This window comes from Salvelinus fontinalis, chromosome 8 (genome assembly GCF_029448725.1).
Source record: "Salvelinus fontinalis isolate EN_2023a chromosome 8, ASM2944872v1, whole genome shotgun sequence".
Taxonomy (NCBI): domain Eukaryota; kingdom Metazoa; phylum Chordata; class Actinopteri; order Salmoniformes; family Salmonidae; genus Salvelinus; species Salvelinus fontinalis.
The window spans coordinates 26527415-26545881 of record NC_074672.1 but is presented as its reverse complement, the minus strand read 5'-3'; the positions used below and the strand labels follow the sequence as shown (position 1 = coordinate 26545881).

The 18467-nt window shown below is 42.3% G+C and overlaps 1 protein-coding gene across 1 annotated transcript; it reads right to left on the bottom strand.

The window, feature by feature from the left end:
- Positions 1 to 721: 721 nt before the first annotated feature.
- slc26a6 (solute carrier family 26 member 6) lies at positions 722 to 17625 on the bottom strand. Its single transcript, XM_055931966.1, has 19 exons — positions 17038 to 17625; positions 13698 to 13837; positions 13440 to 13550; positions 12457 to 12632; positions 12093 to 12257; positions 11825 to 11977; positions 11305 to 11387; positions 7003 to 7150; positions 6747 to 6860; positions 6406 to 6483; positions 6227 to 6322; positions 5145 to 5251; positions 4650 to 4719; positions 3752 to 3844; positions 3398 to 3520; positions 3074 to 3229; positions 2791 to 2845; positions 2315 to 2448; positions 722 to 1570 (listed from the first exon to the last, which is right to left on the bottom strand). The coding sequence occupies exons 1-19, from the start codon at positions 17163 to 17165 to the stop codon at positions 1547 to 1549; spliced, it is 2154 nt and encodes a 717-aa protein (XP_055787941.1). The 5' UTR covers positions 17166 to 17625; the 3' UTR covers positions 722 to 1546.
- Positions 17626 to 18467: the final 842 nt, after the last annotated feature.

Genomic DNA, 18467 nt, shown 5'->3' with positions numbered 1-18467 from the left:
ATACAGTGAATTATAAGTGAAATAATCTGTCTGTAAACAATTGTTGGAAAAATTACTTGTGTCATGCATAAAGTAGATGTCCTAACAGACTTGCCAAAACTATAGTTTGTTAACAAGAAATTTGTGGAGTGGTTGAAAAACTAGTTTTAATGACTCCAACCTAAGTGTATGTAAACTTCCGACTTCAACTGTACATACACAGTGAGTAAACAGTATATGAAGTGTATATGAAGTGGCCAGTGTTCAATGTCTCTCTATACATGGGGCATTAGTCTTAAGGTGAGGGGCAGAGTATCGGGAAGGTACCTTGCTAGTGATGGCTGTTTAACAGTCTAATGGCCTGGTGATAGAAGCTGTTTCTCAGTATCTCGATGTCATGCAAATCATGCAGTCTTTTATAGCACTCTCTCCTGACTGTGCCATTAAGAGATATAGGCAGCATGCATATTGTCACGTCCCTGACCTTATTTCCTTTGTTTAGTCTTGTTTAGTTGGTCAGGATGTGAGCTGGGTGGGCATTCTATGTTATGTGTTTCTATGTTTGGTTTAGGGTTGTCAACTAGCCTGATATGGTTCTCAATCAGGGGCAGGTGTTTTAGGTTTCCTCTGATTGGGAACCATATTTAGGTAGGCTGTTCTCACTGTTTGTTTGTGGGTGATTGTTCCTGTTCATTGCGTTCTTCATTGTCTGTATGTTCACATGTTCAGGTCTGTAGCGTCGTTAGTTTAATTTTCTATTTATTGTTTTGTTCGTGTTGTTAAGTGTTTCCAATAAATATGGAAACATACCAAGCTGCGCTTTGGTCCTCCTCTCTTCCACCTAACGACGAGCGTTACACATATGTTGTTGACACTGAACACTGCCTTGGGGTGGTAGAACATGAAATAACAGCTTACCTATACATCATGCTCTGCATCCTGAGCACAAGCTTAGCTACATCAGTAAATTAAGATTATATGACACAGCACATGCAGATACTATTGAACATGAAGTCATTATTTTGATTGACATTGAACATTTGACAATGAACTGATATAGACATGACTCTTAACACAATGCATCTCTGCAATATAGAATCAAACATGTATGTTGACAATCACAACAGATAACTAACATTATTCTTCCTTCAACAAATATAAAGTTAGGTATGAAGAGGAACATGTTTTTAGATGTTTTTTTTATTTGTTAACAATTTAAACAATAAATATACAATAGTTTATTTAGCACAGAAAATGTTAATATCTTTCAATATAAAAGTTTCCCCAAAGGTGTATCTATTTTCTTATAGGAAGGTCATAGAATAATATTATTCTGTTTCAATGTACATCCTTGGCACATTGCATGGCTAACATTAATCTGGGGCTGTCAAGGTTTGTGTGTCTCGTTGAAGTGTTTGTATCTGTGTCTCTTTTTGATACATTCTTTCTTTCATACTTTCTTTCTGTGTCAAAAAATATGTGGACATAATATGAATGTCAAGTATTCTGAACTTTCTAATAAGTACCCAAGTACCATACAGTAAGACGCCTCCATTACCCTCAGTATTCAGAAATGAGTCGATTGCACTTCCTAGAGAGCAGAGGGAGATAGAGAAAGACAGGCAAGGGAGAGCAAGAGAGAGAGAGAGAGAATGGGGAGAAAAGAGGAGAGGAGAGAGTGTTATACCATGGCTGGTTTGGTTATAAATAGTTAACAACTATTTAAAGGCAAAAGCTCCACTCAGGGTCACGTACATTGTGGACCACTCTTGTATAGTCACATAGATGTTTGGGGCCACCCTGCACATAACGTCAGCAGACTGTGTTTGATGGTTTGAGAGGAACATTTTGTAAAGTTAACGGTACTTCCTGTTTCAACACAGCCACCACCCTCGGCAGTTTCATAACATAGTCTCTGCACACTGCTTTAGAGAGGCTTAGGTCAGAGGCTTTGTATTCCAAACACCGCTTGACGCTTTCAGAGAAGGCTTTTCAGGATCTATCAGTATAACCTGCCTGATCACTGGTAAAACGTTCCCTGACTGTAGTGTGTGTTCCCTGACCAACTACCACAAACATGTACAATCTCCCTGTGGAGCTGGAGAAGAGTCACGCTTGCAACTAAACGCTAAAACAGAGCTGCCAGCAACCAACAACTAAACCCCACAAAACCAAATGTTTGAAAATAACAATTTGTGTGTATAAACAATATAAACAGGTTCACATTATTTTAGTAAAATAATGTGAGTGTGTTTGTGTGTGTGTGTGTATATTTGTGTACACATGCTTGTGTGTGTGTGCACGTGTCATGCCCATGTGTGTTAGTATGTTTCACCTCGTCATCTTTGTTAATCTTGGCCCTGTCTGTCTGACAGTGAAGCACTGCATCGTGGATTGAGGAGAAGAGACATGCTTTGCTGACTTTCTCACTGAAGAACCCTCCACTCTCCAGGTTCTCAATAACACCAGCTACAGAAAGAGAGAGAGCGAGAGAGAGAGGAGGGAGGGAGGAATGGATGGAGAGAGAGTAAGTGAGTGATGTGATCTAACATTCATAATTATGGTTAATCAACATTCTTAACAACATAAACATTGACCACTTTAGTGATTTTGCCTGTATAATCAGTAATGATAAGCAATTTCCGCAATTACATAAGAGAATGTAAGTAAATAACACGGAAAACATGATGGGAAACACAGAAACAACTACAGGAACGCCCACTATTTTCAGCCCCCAGGGTATGCATGTTACAGTGCTGTATGTTTAGCATGGAGGTCTTGGTAATAGTACATGGAAAATGTAACACTCACTCTGACATCCACACAGGACTACCTCTACACCGATATCACCGTAGTCTTTTTGGATCTGAAGTAGCACCAGAGAGGTCAAAGGTCAGGTCAGAGAGAGCGAGAAAGAGACTGCTCCATTCATTTTGCTTGAATTGTGTCTCTCATTTTGGCAACATTGCATTTTATCAGAGAAAATAGAGAGCGATAGAGAGAAAGAAATAGAGGGAGAGAAAGAGCAAGGTGAGCTGGCAGAACAGGTTAAAAGGTTGAGTAAGATGGATATCAGTGCATACAGACGACTCACATTGCGTAGAGTCTTGACGCCCACAGTATCCAGGAAGTTGACTGGACTCAGTTCCAGGATGATGGCACGAGGAAGGGTGGAGTCAGGTTTACTCCCTTCCTCCACTGTGGCCACACCCTTCTCCACCTCGTTCTCCGAACTGTCTGGCTCGCCTTCCTGGACAGGACAAGACATGGATGGATCATTCATAAGACACTCACCCAACACATTACCTGCATATTAATCCAATACTCTCCTAACACATTGACCATATTATTGGATTTCATTGGAGATATACAAACAGACTGGAATGATCTCTCTCTCTTCAGTGTCACTCCTCCTCACCAATTCCTGTGCATTCTTCTTTGCGTCCTTCTTGGCTTTCCTGGCCTCTTTCTTTTCCTTCCTCAGTCTCTTGGCCTCTGCTTTCTTCTTTTGGGAGATGAGCTTGGTGATGTCAATCCCACTCTGGAGACACAATAGCAAGGGAGTGAGACATTCTATCATGTTTTTCTATTCCTGCCTTGGAACATGACAGCATAACAGGGTTGTAGAGAGGAGAGAGGAATGGATGCCATCTTAACAATGTCTGTCATGCTCTCCATACGCACACAGCAGAATGTAAGCAAAACAGGTCAGGCATTTTGCCAATTTGTCAAAGTATTGTTGTGTAGTGCATAGTAATTCCTGTGACCTCACCTTCTCTGCCAGGGCGTCTTGGTACATCTCAGCGTTGGCAAAGTAGAGGGTCGCAGAGGAGCGGAAGATCACCACACCAGGGATCTCATTCACCTGAGAGACAATGGTCATTTATATCAATACTCTTATTATAATAAAGACTAACAGGGAGGGGGGCTGGAAAAATGTTTGCCCGTGCTACAGATGTCTGTATGGGTCCGCTAATACAGGACTAGTAAAGGCCCAGTGCAATACTTTTGGGAAAAAATATATACTTTTATAAATCATTTGTATTTATTTATGTTTTTTTCAGTGGGTTTTGCATCACCCTCAGCACCCCTAATTCCCACGGCTATGATTGAAACAATACAAAAGTGGTTACCCTGCCTTTTTTTTTAAAAGCTGAGGGATAGGCATGGAGAAATGTATCCACTCTCAAATTCATAGACAGAGCGATGGATATCAAAAGTATAGTTTTAACCATGTTGAGGCTATACTGTGTTTGTTTACATTTACATTGTTTACAAACATTGGAGTAAAACAAGCTAATATTTTGGGTTCTGATCGGTTACGACAGTTAAGTCATTTATAAATTATATTCTTCTAGAATCAATGGCTGTATATCATTAATTTATAAGTCCAAAAATGGATGTTGCAACTAATGATTCTAGTATTAAGGATAGGATTGGGAGAGGGGAAGCTGATCCTAGATCTGTATCTAGGGGAAACTTCACCCCAGACACTAGTTGAAGTACACCTTACAACTTCTATACTGTAGAAAACCAAAGTGAAACACCTCCACAGACATAGACCTGATAACTACAACTTAAAGACTCCCTCTTGATTGAGTGGTTGTGTGATTAGAGAGTAACTGAATACGTACTGTATGTTTTTATATCTTGTTGCCATGGATGCATACCTGATTATAGTTCTCCACTGGTCTGTAGATGTCAGTCTCAGGGACCTGCCCTAGGAGGGAGTACTTCGGCCTTAAACGGACAAATAGACAGATGTAGTGATTTAACACACGATTTATTACACAATTTGGTATGTTTTTTCAAAAATAGTTTCATAGGTGGAGCAGATATGACATCTAGTCTCTTTTAAATCTGTTAAAATGACTTTTAAGAGTGAATGGGTGGTTTAATGATGTGTGGGGTAGATCCAAATGAGTAGTGTTGGATGTTTGTGGTTAGGTGGAGTCTGTCTGGGATAGTTTTGTGTGTGTGTTAGCGTGTACACTCTAGTGTGTGTGTGTGTGTGTGTGTGTGTGTGTGTGTGTGTGTGTGTGTGTGTGTGTGTGTGTGTGTGTGTGTGTGTGTGTGTGTGTGTGTGTGTGTGTGTGTGTGTGTGTGTGTGTGTGTGTGTGTGTGTGTGTGTGTGTGTGTGTGTGAGAGAGCGGTTGTGTACTCACAGCTGGGTCCTGAAGATGACCGTGAGCATGGAGAAGGCAATGGAGGCTGCCAGGCCCATGTCAGGGTTGAAGAGCACGGTCAGGATCAGAGTTGCCACCCACACCAGCTAGGGAGAGAGGGAGGGGAGCAGACAGGGGAAAGTTAACACACATCCAAACTCTCTCACTTTACCCCTGAGACTTAAGTTTCTACTATGGGATCATATTACCTCTGTGAGGAAAAAAACAATTCAATAAAATCTATCTCATCCTCCCCTCAACCCCTGCCCTCTTTCTCCGCTCTCCTCCTCCATCCCTCTAATATATCCCCCTCCCCCTCCTCCCCCTGCCCTCTTTCTCCGCTCTCCTCCTTCATCTCTCCAATATATCCCCCTCCCCCTCCTCCCCCTGCCCTCTTTCTCCGCTCTCCTCCTTCATCTCTCCAATATATCCCCCTACCCCTCCTCCCCCTGCCCTCTTTCTCCGCTCTCCTCCTCCATCTCTCCAATATATCCCCCTACCCCTCCTCCCCCTGCCCTCTTTCTCCGCTCTCCTCCTCCATCTCTGCAATATATCCCCCTACCCCTCCTCCCCCTGCCCTCTTTCTCCGCTCTCCTCCTCCATCTCTCCAATATATCCCCCTACCCCTCCTCCCCTGCCCTCTTTCTCCGCTCTCCTCCTCCATCTCTCCAATATATCCCCCTACCCCTCCTCCCCCTGCCCTCTTTCTCCGCTCTGCTCCTTCATCTTCTCCAATATATCCCCCTCCCCCTCCTCCCCCTGCCCTCTTTCTCCGCTCTCCTCCTCCATCTCTCCAATATATCCCCCTACCCCTCCTCCCCCTGCCCTCTTTCTCCGCTCTCCTCCTCCATCTCTCCAATATATCCCCCTACCCCTCCTCCCCCTGCCCTCTTTCTCCGCTCTTCTCCTCCTCCATCTCTCCAATATATCCCCCTACCCCTCCTCCCCCTGCCCTCTTTCTCCGCTCTCCTCCTCCATCTCTCCAATATATCCCCCTACCCCTCCTCCCCCAGCCCTCTTTCTCCGCTCTCCTCCTCCATCTTCCCCTTCTCTCTCTCTCTCTCTCTCTCTCACTCACTCACCATATCCACTTTATTGCTCTTCCACAGAGTTGGGATGTCCATGAACTGCTTCATCATGCCATTCAGGTTCACATAGATAATGGCTGCCAACACGGCCTGGTGGACAGAGAGACAGCCACCAATCACAATCACACACAGAACTACCTCAGTCTATTAACTAACAGCCAATAGAATGGTACCTTTGGCAGCTCTTCAAAGAGAGCCCCAATCCACAGCATGATGACCAGAATCACCATGGCTGAAAGAGCACTCGCCACCTGGGAGGGAGAGGGAGAGAGAGATGGATCATTGAGGGTTAAAACAGACAACAACCAGGCCCTCCTGTAATTCCGTAATGTTGTGAATATTGAGCCCTGTCTGTTTAAATGATGAGCTAGACAACTAATTATTTGTGTTTTAATGAATCCATGTGGGTGTGTGATGTGGGTTTTAATTAACGCTTCAAGTGTTTTTTAATGAACCCACTTATCAATGCAACAGAATAATGTATGACTACTGTCATAATGAGAAGAGTCTGTACCTGAGTCTTGCCCCCAGTGCTTTCCTGTACCATGGTGCGGGACATGGAGCAACTGATTGCAAAGCACTGAAACACCCCTCCAATGGAGTTGCTGAGACCCAGGGCTATCAATTCCTAAACCAGGTAGAGACCACTTTCTTCAGTAAATAGGGGTGTGAATAGCACAACCAGTCATTCACAAGCAGTGCATGCCACACATTACAACAACCACACCCAGAGAGATTTCCAATTACATAGTCATTGACAATGTTTTTACCTGGTTGCTGTCAACTTTGTAGCCATATTTTAGGGCAAAGATCCGTCCGAGGGAGATGGCAATGCCGTAGCCAACCACAGACAGAGCGAAGGCATCACCTATCACCTGCCCAAATAGAGAGGCTGTAGGCATTACAGGGGGCTGTAGACTAGGGAAGAGAAACAATGGTAACTGTTATTCTCCTTGACAAGGATATCTTTGTGTGATCATGTTGTGTACTGTAGTTTGGTGGTTGTATAGCTAGGTATAATAGCATCTGTATGAGTGGTTGTGTAGTTAGACTATGTGACTGAGTATCTGGGATGTGGGCTGTTATGGCTGTGCATGTACTGTATGTTGTTTTGTATCTATGTCGTTATGTATCGAATAGCCCCTGCGATGTGCAACTTTTCAGGAAAGTTAGGAACCAATATACACAGGCAGTTAGGAAAGCAAAGGCTAGCTTTTTCAAACAGAAATGTGCATCCTGTAGCACAAACTCCAAAAAGTTCTGGGACACTGTAAAGTGCATGGAGAATAAGAGCACCTCCTCCCAGCTGCCCACTGCACTGAGGATAGGAAACACTGTCACCACCAATAAATCTGGGATAATTGAGAATTTCAATAAGCATTTTTCTACAGCTGACCATGCTTTTCACCTGGCTATCCCTACCCCGGTCAACAGCCCTGCGCCCCCCACAGCAACTTGCCCAAGCCTCCCCCATTTCTCCTTCGACCAAATCCAGATAGCTGTCACGATCGTATAATAACTGGACCAAAGCGCAGCGTGATCTGGGTTCCACATCTTTATTTACTATGTGAAACTCAAAGCAAAACAAAACAATAAACGAACAAACGAAACGTGATGAAAATGCAGTGCTCACAGGCACTACACAAAAACAAGATCCCACAAAGCACCAAGGGGAAATGGCTGCCTAAATATGATCCCTAATCAGAGACAATGATAAACAGCTGCCTCTGATTGGGAACCATACCAGGCCAACATAGAAATATAATTACCTAGATGACCCACCCTAGGCACACCCCGACCTAACCAACATAGAGAATAAAAAGCTCTCTATGGTCAGGAAGTGAAAATAGCTGATGTTCTGAAAGAGCTGCAAAATCTGGACCCCTACAAATCAGCCGGGCTAGACAATCTGGACCCTCTCTTTCTAAAATTATCCCCCGAAATTGTTGCAATCCCTGTTACTAGCCTGTTCAACCTCTCTTTCATATCGTCTGAGATCCCCAAAGATTGGAAAGCTGCCGCGGTCATCCCCCTCTTCAAAAGGGGAGACACTCTAGATCCAAACTGCTACAGACCTATATCTATCCTACCCTTCCTTTCCATGGTCTTTGAAAGCCAAGTTAAAACTTCTTAGGGATAGGGAGCAGTATTTTCACGTCCGGATGAAAAGCGTGCCCAAAGTAAATTGTAAGTGTCATTGTAAGTTCATTGTAAGTGTCATTCCAAATGGACTCTACTGTTTGATGCACATGAACTGGAACGTGCTTCACGTTGTTTTTATATGGTATATCCCTTCTTAAATTTAATCGATTATTTACGTTTTAGGTTACCTTAGGTTGGATTAGCAATTTTGTTTGAAATGTTTGGACCAAGTTTACAGGTAACTTATTAGATACTTTGTAGTCATGTTGGGCGAGTTGGAACCGGTGTATTTCTGAATCAAACGCGCCAAATAAATGGACATTTTGGGGATATAAAGAAGGATATTATCGAACAAAAGGACCATTTGTGATGTTTCTGGGACATTATGGAGTGCCAACAGAAGAAGATCTTCAAAGGTAAGGCATTTATTATATCGTTATTTCTGACTTTTGTGTTGCCACCTGCCTAGTTGAAAATGATTTTCATGTGTTTGTATGCGGGGCGCTGTCCTCAGATAATCGCATGGTCTGCTTTCCCCGTAAAGCCTTTTTGAAATCTGACACTGCGGCTAGATTAACAAGAACTTAAGCTTTATTTTGATGTATTATACTTATATTTTCGTGAATCTTGAATATTGATATTTCTGTACTTTGAATTTGGCGCTCTGCAATTTCACTGGATGTTGTCAAATCGATCCCGCTAAAGGGATTGGCGCGCGGAGGGATCCATATGTCACGACTTCCACCGAAGGTGGCTCCTCTCCCTGTTCGGGCGGCGCTCGGCAGTCGTCGTCACCGGTCTACTAGCTGCCACCGATTCCTTTTCCCTTTTCTGTTGGTTTTGTCTTTATTGTTTTCACCTGTACCTTGATTGTAGTTAATTCGGGGCTATTTAAGCCTTCAAGACCCGCCTGCTTTTTGCGGGCATATTTTATTTTCTGTCAGTGGAGGTTTGTGTTTTGTTCCATTACGGATTGTTTGGTGTCCCGTTTTGTGGTCATTTGTGCCTGTTGTTTTTGGCTTGACCATTTTTGGAAAAAATACGTCCTTTCTGGAACCTCTGCTCTCTGCGCCTAACACCGCACCCACCACTCCTAGCTAACGTGACATCATAACAGGTTTAACAAACAGATCACCGACCATTTCGAATCCCACCATACCTTCTCCGCTATGCAATCTGGTTTCAGAGCTGTTCATGGGTGCACCTCAGCCATGCTCACGGTCCTAAACGATATTATAACCGCCATCGATAAGAGACAATACTGTGCAGCTGTATTCATTGACCTGGCCAAGGCTTTCGACTCTGTCAATCACCACATTCTTATCGGCAGACTCAACAGCCTTGGTTCCTCAAATGACTGCCTCGACTGGTTCACCAACTACTTCTCAGACAGAGTTCAGTGTGGCAAATCGGAGAGCCTGTTGTCCAGACCTCTGGCAGTCTCTATGGGGGTGCCACAGGGTTCAATCCTCTGGCCGACTCTTTTCTCTGTATACATCAATGATGTCGCTCTTGCTGCTGGTGATTATCTGATCCACCTCTACACAGACGACACCATTCTGTATACTTCTGGCCCTTCTTTGGACACTGTGTTAACTAACCTCCAGATGAGCTTCAATGCCATACAACTCTCCTTCCGTGGCCTCCAACTGCTCTTAAATGCAAGTAAAACTAAATGCATGCTCTTCAACCGATCACTGCCCGCACCTGCCCGCCCGTCCAGCATCACTACTCTGGACGGTTCTGACTTAGAATATGTGGACAACTACAAATACCTAGGTGTCTGGTTCGACTGTAAACTCTCCTTCCAGACTCACATTAAGCATCTCCAATCCAGAATTAAATCTAGAATCGGCTTCCTATTTCGTAACAAAGCATCCTTCACTCATGCTGCCAAACATATCCTCATAAAACTGACTATCTTACCGATCCTTGACTTCAGCGATGTCATTTACAAAATAGCCTCCAACACTCTACTCAGCAAATTGGATGCAGTCTATCACAGTGCCATCCGTTTTGTCACCAAAGCCCCATATACTACCCACCACTGCAACTTGTATGCTCTCGTTGGCTGGCCCTCGCTTCATATTCATCGCCAAACCCACTGGTTCCAGGTCACCTGTAAGTATTTGCTAGGTAAAGCCCCGTATTATCTCAGCTCACTGGTCACCATAGCAACACCCACCCGTAGCACGCACTCCAGCAGGTATATTTCACTGGTCACCCCCAAAGCTAATTCCTCCTTCGGGCCGCCTTTCCTTCCAGTTCTCTGCTGCCAATGACTGGAACAAACTGCAAAAATCACTGAAACTGGAGACTCATATCTCCCTCACTAGCTTTAAGCACCAGCTGTCAGAGCAGCTCACAGATCACCGCACCTGTACATAGCCCATCTGTAAATAGCCCATCCAACTACCTCATCCGCATACTGTTATTTATTTTGCTCCTTTGCACCCCAGTATCTCTACTTGCACACTCATCTTCTGCACATTTATCACTCCAGTGTTTAATTGCCATTTTGTAATTATTTAACCACTATGGCCTATTCATTGCCTTACCTCCCTTATCCTACCTCATTTGCACACACTGTATATAGACTTTTTCTATTGTATTATTGACTGTATGTTTGTTATTCCATGTGTAACTCTGTGTTGTTGTTTGTGTCGCACTGCTTTGCTTTATCTTGGCCAGGTCGCAGTTGTAAATAAGAACTTGTTCTCAACTAGCCTACCTGGTTAAATAAAGGTGAAATAAAATAAACCATTTAAAAAAAAATGTATCTGTGGTTGTGTATCTATGTGGTTGTGTATCTATGTGGTTGTGTATCTATGTGGTTGTGTATCTATGTGGTTGTGTATCTATGTGGTTGTGTATCTATGTGGTTGTGTATCTATGTGGTATCTCTGTGTGTATAATGCTCCTCTCCTCACCCAGAGGGGATCTCTCCCACCACTTCCACTCCATACTTCCCCTCCAGGTTGACCTGCCAGGAGATCACCGTGGCGATGATGATCTGACAACAGACAGACAGAAGAAGAGATTAATTCAATGTTTGAATCCACATTCAGTAGTAGTGGACATTATACATTATTTCTAGATAATTATTTGTAAAAAAAAATCTGCTATTAAAGTCAATGTTGTCAGAGAGAGATAGAGAGCAACTTTATTCACAGTTGGAACATAGATTGAATAAAATATACTCTGTCCATAGATAATTGTTACAGTACCTTGTTGTACTTTCATAAAAATAATGTTTGGCTGTTTATGTGGTCAAAATTAAGTTACTATATATTTTTTCTACTTTAGCAGTGTTCCTCCTACTCCACTTCATTATCCATTGTTTATGCACAAGAATTGTATCTCAATGCCATTCATTTGGTCTAATATTCACGGTGGGAACTAATCTGTTTATCCTCTGTTGGGTGTAGGGGGAGTGGGACTGTGACTCACCCCTAGCAGCTCTACAGGAATGGGTACTGGCAGCTTTTTGCCCAGGTAGGTGTTGAGCTCCTTGACCATGATGAGGCCAATGATGGACACCAGGCTCACCACTAGGGTGCCTATGTTGGTTTCTGGCACCAAATAGCACACCTCTATCACCGTCTACACACACAGAGAGACAGAGACAGAGAGAGAAAGAGAGAGAGATGGGCATCAGGACATGGGACAGGACACATGCTCGAGTATATGCATTTGCCTGTGTGTTTGTAGTACTTACAAAGATCAGGGCGAAGGATCCGCTGTGGCGTTTTGGACTGATACCAAAGGTGTACTTGAGCTGAGAGACGATGACGTGGATGGCTGCTCCGGTGGTGTACCCTCTGACCAGGGGCTCAGACAGGTAGGTCACCACAAAGCCAAACTGAACCAGGCCCAGGAGCATCTACACACACATTCACACACACCACACACGGGAGAAGCTGTCATACAATCTCTGCTAATTTAACAAAGGGTAGTTTTGAGACGGTAGTTTGGAGACGAGTAATGATGAATAACTTTGCCTGAGACCTAAAGACTTTCTAGGCTTTAGCTCAGCAGGCTAACAGTCTTGTGGCATGCAGTTGAAGTTCAGTCAGATTTACCTGGAAGAGGCCGGACAAGAAAGTAACGGCAGCAGCCACTTTCACCCGCTCCGTGTCTCGAGCCAAAACATCCACCATACTCTGATTGGTGGCGTTAACATACATCATGAAGTTAGTGTCTGGGGCCAAGCGTTCTGTCACTCCCCCGATCATCACACTCATCACTGCATATGTACCTTAGAGAGGTTAATATACCGTAAAGTAGTTAGTTTGAAATTAATGTTCTGACTAGGCAAAACATTAGTGTTGTGTTCACTGGATGGCAAAATAAGGTAGCCATCTCGGGTCTTACTACTCACCCCATATAACTCCAAACAGGTACCCAAAAGAACCCAAAACAACCCCAAAGTACCCAAAACAACCCCAAAGTAACCAAAATGACCTTAAAACACCCCAAACAACCAAAAAGGTACCCAAAACACCACAAATGTACCCAAAAGAACCCCCAAAGTACCCAAAACAATCCAAAAGTACCCAAAACAACCACAAACAGGTACCCAAAACTACGCAAAAGGTACCCAAAACAACACAAAAGGTACCCAAGAGAACCCCCCCAAAGCTACCCAAAACAACCAAAAACAAGCACAAAGAACCACAAACAGGTACACAAAACAACCCATAAGTACCCGAAAGAACCACAAACTGGCCAGCAAAACAACACAAAACAACCTACAAGTACCCGAAAGAACCACAAACTGGCCAGCAAAACAACACAAAACCACCCAAATGATCAGTTGGTTCACTTTTGGTTTGGTTTGTGCTATATTGGGTTCAGGATTCTATATTCTATATTATCACGATAGCAGAGATAATAAAAAAGTATGACTGAAATGTTTGCGCATGTATAGGTTATTTGGGGTTCTTTAGGGTAACTGTTTTGAGTTGTTTTGGATTGTTTGGGGTGATTAGTAGGACCCATGGTCTCTGTGTGTGACATCAAACATTAAACATGGTTTGTACTCTCTACATAGCAAAGAACTTACCCACAGAGATGTGTTTGGACGACCCAAAGATGAAGTAGATGAGGATGGGGTAAAAGGAAGAGTAGAGACCAAACACTGGGGGCACTGCTGCTAGCAGAGCATAGGCCATCCCTACAGTGACACAACATATATTCATATTCAAAAGTTACTCAAAGATGGTTATTATATGTTTATTAAAGTAACAAGGCAATAATACAAGACACATAAAAGTATGTTTTAAATACAGAGGTTATACAGTATTTAGTCAGGCAATCAGACCTTGTGGTAGGTGCATGATGCCCACACTGATGCCTGAGATCAGGTCTCCGATGGCGTTGTCTCTGAGGGAGTAGCGAGGCAGCCAGGAGAGGACAGGAACAGACGACAACATACAACTCTTCAGCCTGGGGCCAGAACACCTGGGAGAGAAGAGACACACACATATACACACATATGCTCACACACACACACACGCACACAAACACACACACACACACACACACACACACACACACACACACACACACACACACACACACACACACACACACACACACACACTGAGACTCAGAAAAGCTAACACTAATGAGACATATGCAGGTCTGTGGTTATAGAGGGTACAGAGATTTGCCTCTAATGTTCTACTGTTTGATGAGAGCACCTGGTATCGATTACCAGTTCTAAAGTGTTAACCCTGGTATGATAACAGTAAATTGAGTACCGATAATCTCTTAAAGCCCTGAAACAGGCACACAGGACCTACTGAGACATACAGGTGTAGGATCTTAATAATTGACATTTCCTGTTGCGGCATAATCATTTTCCTGCTGTAGCAAACATGCTCAAATTAAGATCCTACATCTGTAGGGGGAACTAAGAGACACACAGATACTTTTAGACACACTGTGCAACACTAGGATGCACTGAGACTGTCCAGGCATTACAGATGGTAATATATATTTTACTGTAGTAAAACGTTACCAGCTAAAAGTTTGTAATCAGATTACAGATACTTTTGAAAAATTGGATGATTACTTCTTGGATTACTTTTAGGGAAGGGAAAGGGTATACCTAGTCAGTTGCACAACTGAATGCATTCAACTGAAATGTGTCTTCCGCATTTAACCCAACCCCTTTGAGTCAGAGAGGTGCGGGGGGCTGCCTTAATCGAAGTCCAAATCATCGGCACCCGGGGAATTAAGTTCAGAAAGTCTGTTTCCTCAATGACATTCAATTCAGAATTTTTTTAATTTGCAAGTTTGTTCCACCTGAAGGAGTCTGATGATAAGTCAGAGATCCCTATGATGACATACCAAATGCATTTGATGGATTCCTCTCAAAGTGATGGTTCAGAACTTTGTATAATTTCAGACAGTAGAATGTGGTGTACAGCAGAAAAACATGTTTTTTTACCCCTAAATTTTGGCAATTCATATGATATGTTGCGAATCCAATTCGTAAAATATGCTACGAATTTGTTGTGCTTAAAACTTCTTCTTAATAGGGGGCGCTATTTTCACTTTGGGAAATTAAATTAAACGGCCTCGTACTCTGTTCTAGATCATACAATATGCATATTATTATTACTATTGGATAGAAAACACTCTGAAGTTTCTAAAACTGTTTGAATTATATCTGTGAGTAAAACAGAACTCATTTGGCAGCAAACTTCCAAACAGGAAGTGAAAATTCTGAAAATGGGGCTCTGTGTCAGGGCCTGCCTATTCAACTGGCTTATATTTATGGATCTGTATGCACTTCATACGCCTTCCACTAGATGTCAACAGGCAGTAGAATGTTGAATGGGGTGTCTAGCTTGATGTGAGACCGAATGAGAGCTTTTGAAGTGACAGGTCCGCCCTATTGGCAGTATTCAACTGCGCACCAGGGAACCCCACATTGTCTTCTGAAATGCGTTAGGTATACACGACGAAATGCTCCGGCTCGGACTTTATTGGATACATATGAGAAACCATCATAAAGATGGATTTTCAACCGAGTTTGACCAGTTTATTCAACGTTTATTGTGAATTTTGGAATTTTTCATTCCATGCGCCAAGAATTCTTGGACATGTGCGCTCAACATGGCTAGCCAAAGTTGCTAATTCGACAGAAGAAATGGACATTCTAAAACAAAACAACGATTTATTCTGGAACTAGGACTCCTTGCACTACATTCTGCTGGAAGATCATCAAAGGTAAGAGAATATTTAGGATGTTATTTCGTATTTTTGTGGTTTATGTTGGCTCCAACAAGGTGGAGAATTGGTGGGCGCTGTCTCACAATATTGCATGCTGTACGTTGTACTAAAGTTATTTTTAAAAATCTAACACAGCGGTTGCATTAAGAACCAGTGTATCTTTCATTTGCTGTACAACATGTATTTTTTAGTAAAGTTTATGATGAGTTTTTTGGTTAGATTACGTGACTGTCCAAAATTTCTCCGGACAATTTGGTGCATTATGGCTACGTATTCACAGTGTAAAACCATGATTTGTAGCTCTTAATATGCACATTTTCGAACAAAACATAAATGTATTGTATAACATGATGTTATAAGACTGTCATCTGATGAAGTTGTTCAAAGGTTAGTCATTAATTTTATCTCTATTTGTGGGTTTTGTGAAAGCTATGTTGGCTGTGAATAAATGGCATGGTGTGTTTGGCTATTGTGGTGAGCTAATATAAATATATATTGTGTTTTCGCTGTAAAACACTTAAAAAAATCGGAAATATTGGCTGGATTCACAAGATGTTTATCTTTCATTTGCTGTACAACATATCTTTTTCATAAATGTTTTATGATGAGTATTTATGTATTTCACGTTGCTCTCTGTAATTATTCTGGCTGTTTTGGTGCTATTTGTGACGGTGGCTGCAATGTAAAACTACGATTTATACCTATAAATATGCAAATTTTCGAACAAAACATAAATGTATTGTATAACATGATGTTATAAGACTGTCATCTGATGAAGTTGTTCAAAGGTTAGTGATTAATTTTATCTCTATTTGTGTGTTTTGTGAAAGCTATGTTGGTGGTGAATAAATGCCGTTGTGTGTTTGGCTATTGTGGTGAGCTAATATAAATATATATTGTGTTTTCGCTGTAAAACATTTTAAAAATCGGAAATGATGGCTGGATTCACAAGATGTTTATCTTTCATTTGCTGTATTGGACTTGTGATTTCATGAAATTATATTATATGATATCCCGGTGGCGCTAGGCTAGGCTATGCTAGTCAGCTTTTTTGATGAGGATGATCCCGGATCCGGGAGGGGGGGTCCGTAGAGGTTTTAAGATCACAGACTGCATCTTTAAGGAAAAAGTAGTCCAAAAGTAACTGAAAGTAATCAGATTACATTACTGAGTTTGAGTAATTCAAAAGTTGCATTACTCATAATTTTGGAAAGGTAACGGTAACCGATTACATTTACAAAGTAACCTACCCAACCTTGTGCATTATTATACTTAACAATACTCACTCAATAGTGAGTCATTTCTGAGACACAGCATTCTAGAGACGTCAACACTGAACACTGTTTTGTCACAGTTTCATTTCATATTAGTTTTTTTTCTCAGTTGTATGCAAGGTTAAAGTAAGGTTATCGCCTTACCTCAATGACTCTCTGATTTTTTCAGCGAAAGGGACTTTAACATCTGATTTCTCAGCCAACTGGTCCACTTTTCCCTCATCCAGCACCTCTCTGTGCACGTAGTAGCCCACACGCCTTCTCTCCTCCATGGTTGGGCCTGTGTGATCTGCTAGAGTCCCGTATGGGTAGAGGTCACCTCTGATACTTCCTTCAACCTTGCCTCTCCCTGTGCTATGATGTGTTGTGATCTTATCACTTAAATGTCTTATGTCTCTATAGAAACTGGCTTCAGGTTGATTCTCAAGGATCAGTTGTGATATCCCACTTGTCGTAGTTTCAACTTGTGGAAAGATGTTTCTCTCCTTCAATGCCGGTTTGTCCAAATATGGTAATCCAAATGCTTGATGAATCTGTCCAAACTGTCTGAGCCTTTGTACAACTTTGTTCCAGTTAGAGAGGATATTTTTATGTTATTAATCCCTTTGAGATTCACTGTGTTGCCACACTCTTTTCCTCCTTAGCCTTCTCTATTACTGAGTATTCCCGCTTGTCCAAGTATCTTGACAGTGGACCTTGAAGACAAAACAGAGATATAGTCGTGGAGGTAGGGAGGACTGAGGAGGAGAGCAAAGTCCCAGTCAATCATTTGTCACAGCTGAGATGTACAGCCAGGCATGGGGTTGGACGTTGGAGCTTCAAGCCAAGGCAGTGAGACAGCAGGTCTTTAGAAAGAGACATATGAGGGGCCTTATCTGGGCCTGATTAGATAGAGGACATCATTCAGTCGAGTCAGGGATATTACCATTGTTTTTGCTTACCCTGTGTGGATGGTGTACGACCAGGTTGTGTGCACAAACTGACCCCAATAATGATACTAGGGGACCTTGAGGAATAAATAATGAACCTGTTGGGTTGGAGTTTGTTGGACATTCTAATGTTAAAAACCAAACCTCTTTTGGAACAGGTTATTGTTGGTCATTGTCAAAGGAAATGCCTAAAATGGCGATCCTGGATGACCTTTCAACTTTGCCCTCCAGTTCACCCCTCTTGTGGAGTCCCTAATATGTAACTATATTTATGCTCTCTGCTAGACTTATCTATTGGCAGTTATTCTGTCCCTCCCTTTGCAGTCAAGTTAAACTATGGGTTGTATTCTTTTCCCTCCCTCTTCTGACATGGAGTGGATATTTAATATTTATTAATATTTCATTTCTATCTGAAGCTTGATGATATATGTTGAAACAATATTACTTTCTTTAGTATTCAAAAGGTTCACATAGAGTTAAATAGAAGTGTTGACTTCACAACTTTGCATTGGGAAAAGACTCCTAATGATAAGTAATCTAACAGGGGTGTTGCCAATGTCAATCATTAAAAGTAAACCCACCGTTGTGAAAACTGTGTGTGTGTGTGTGTGTGCGTGCGTGTGCGTGTGTGTGTGTTGGAGTGTC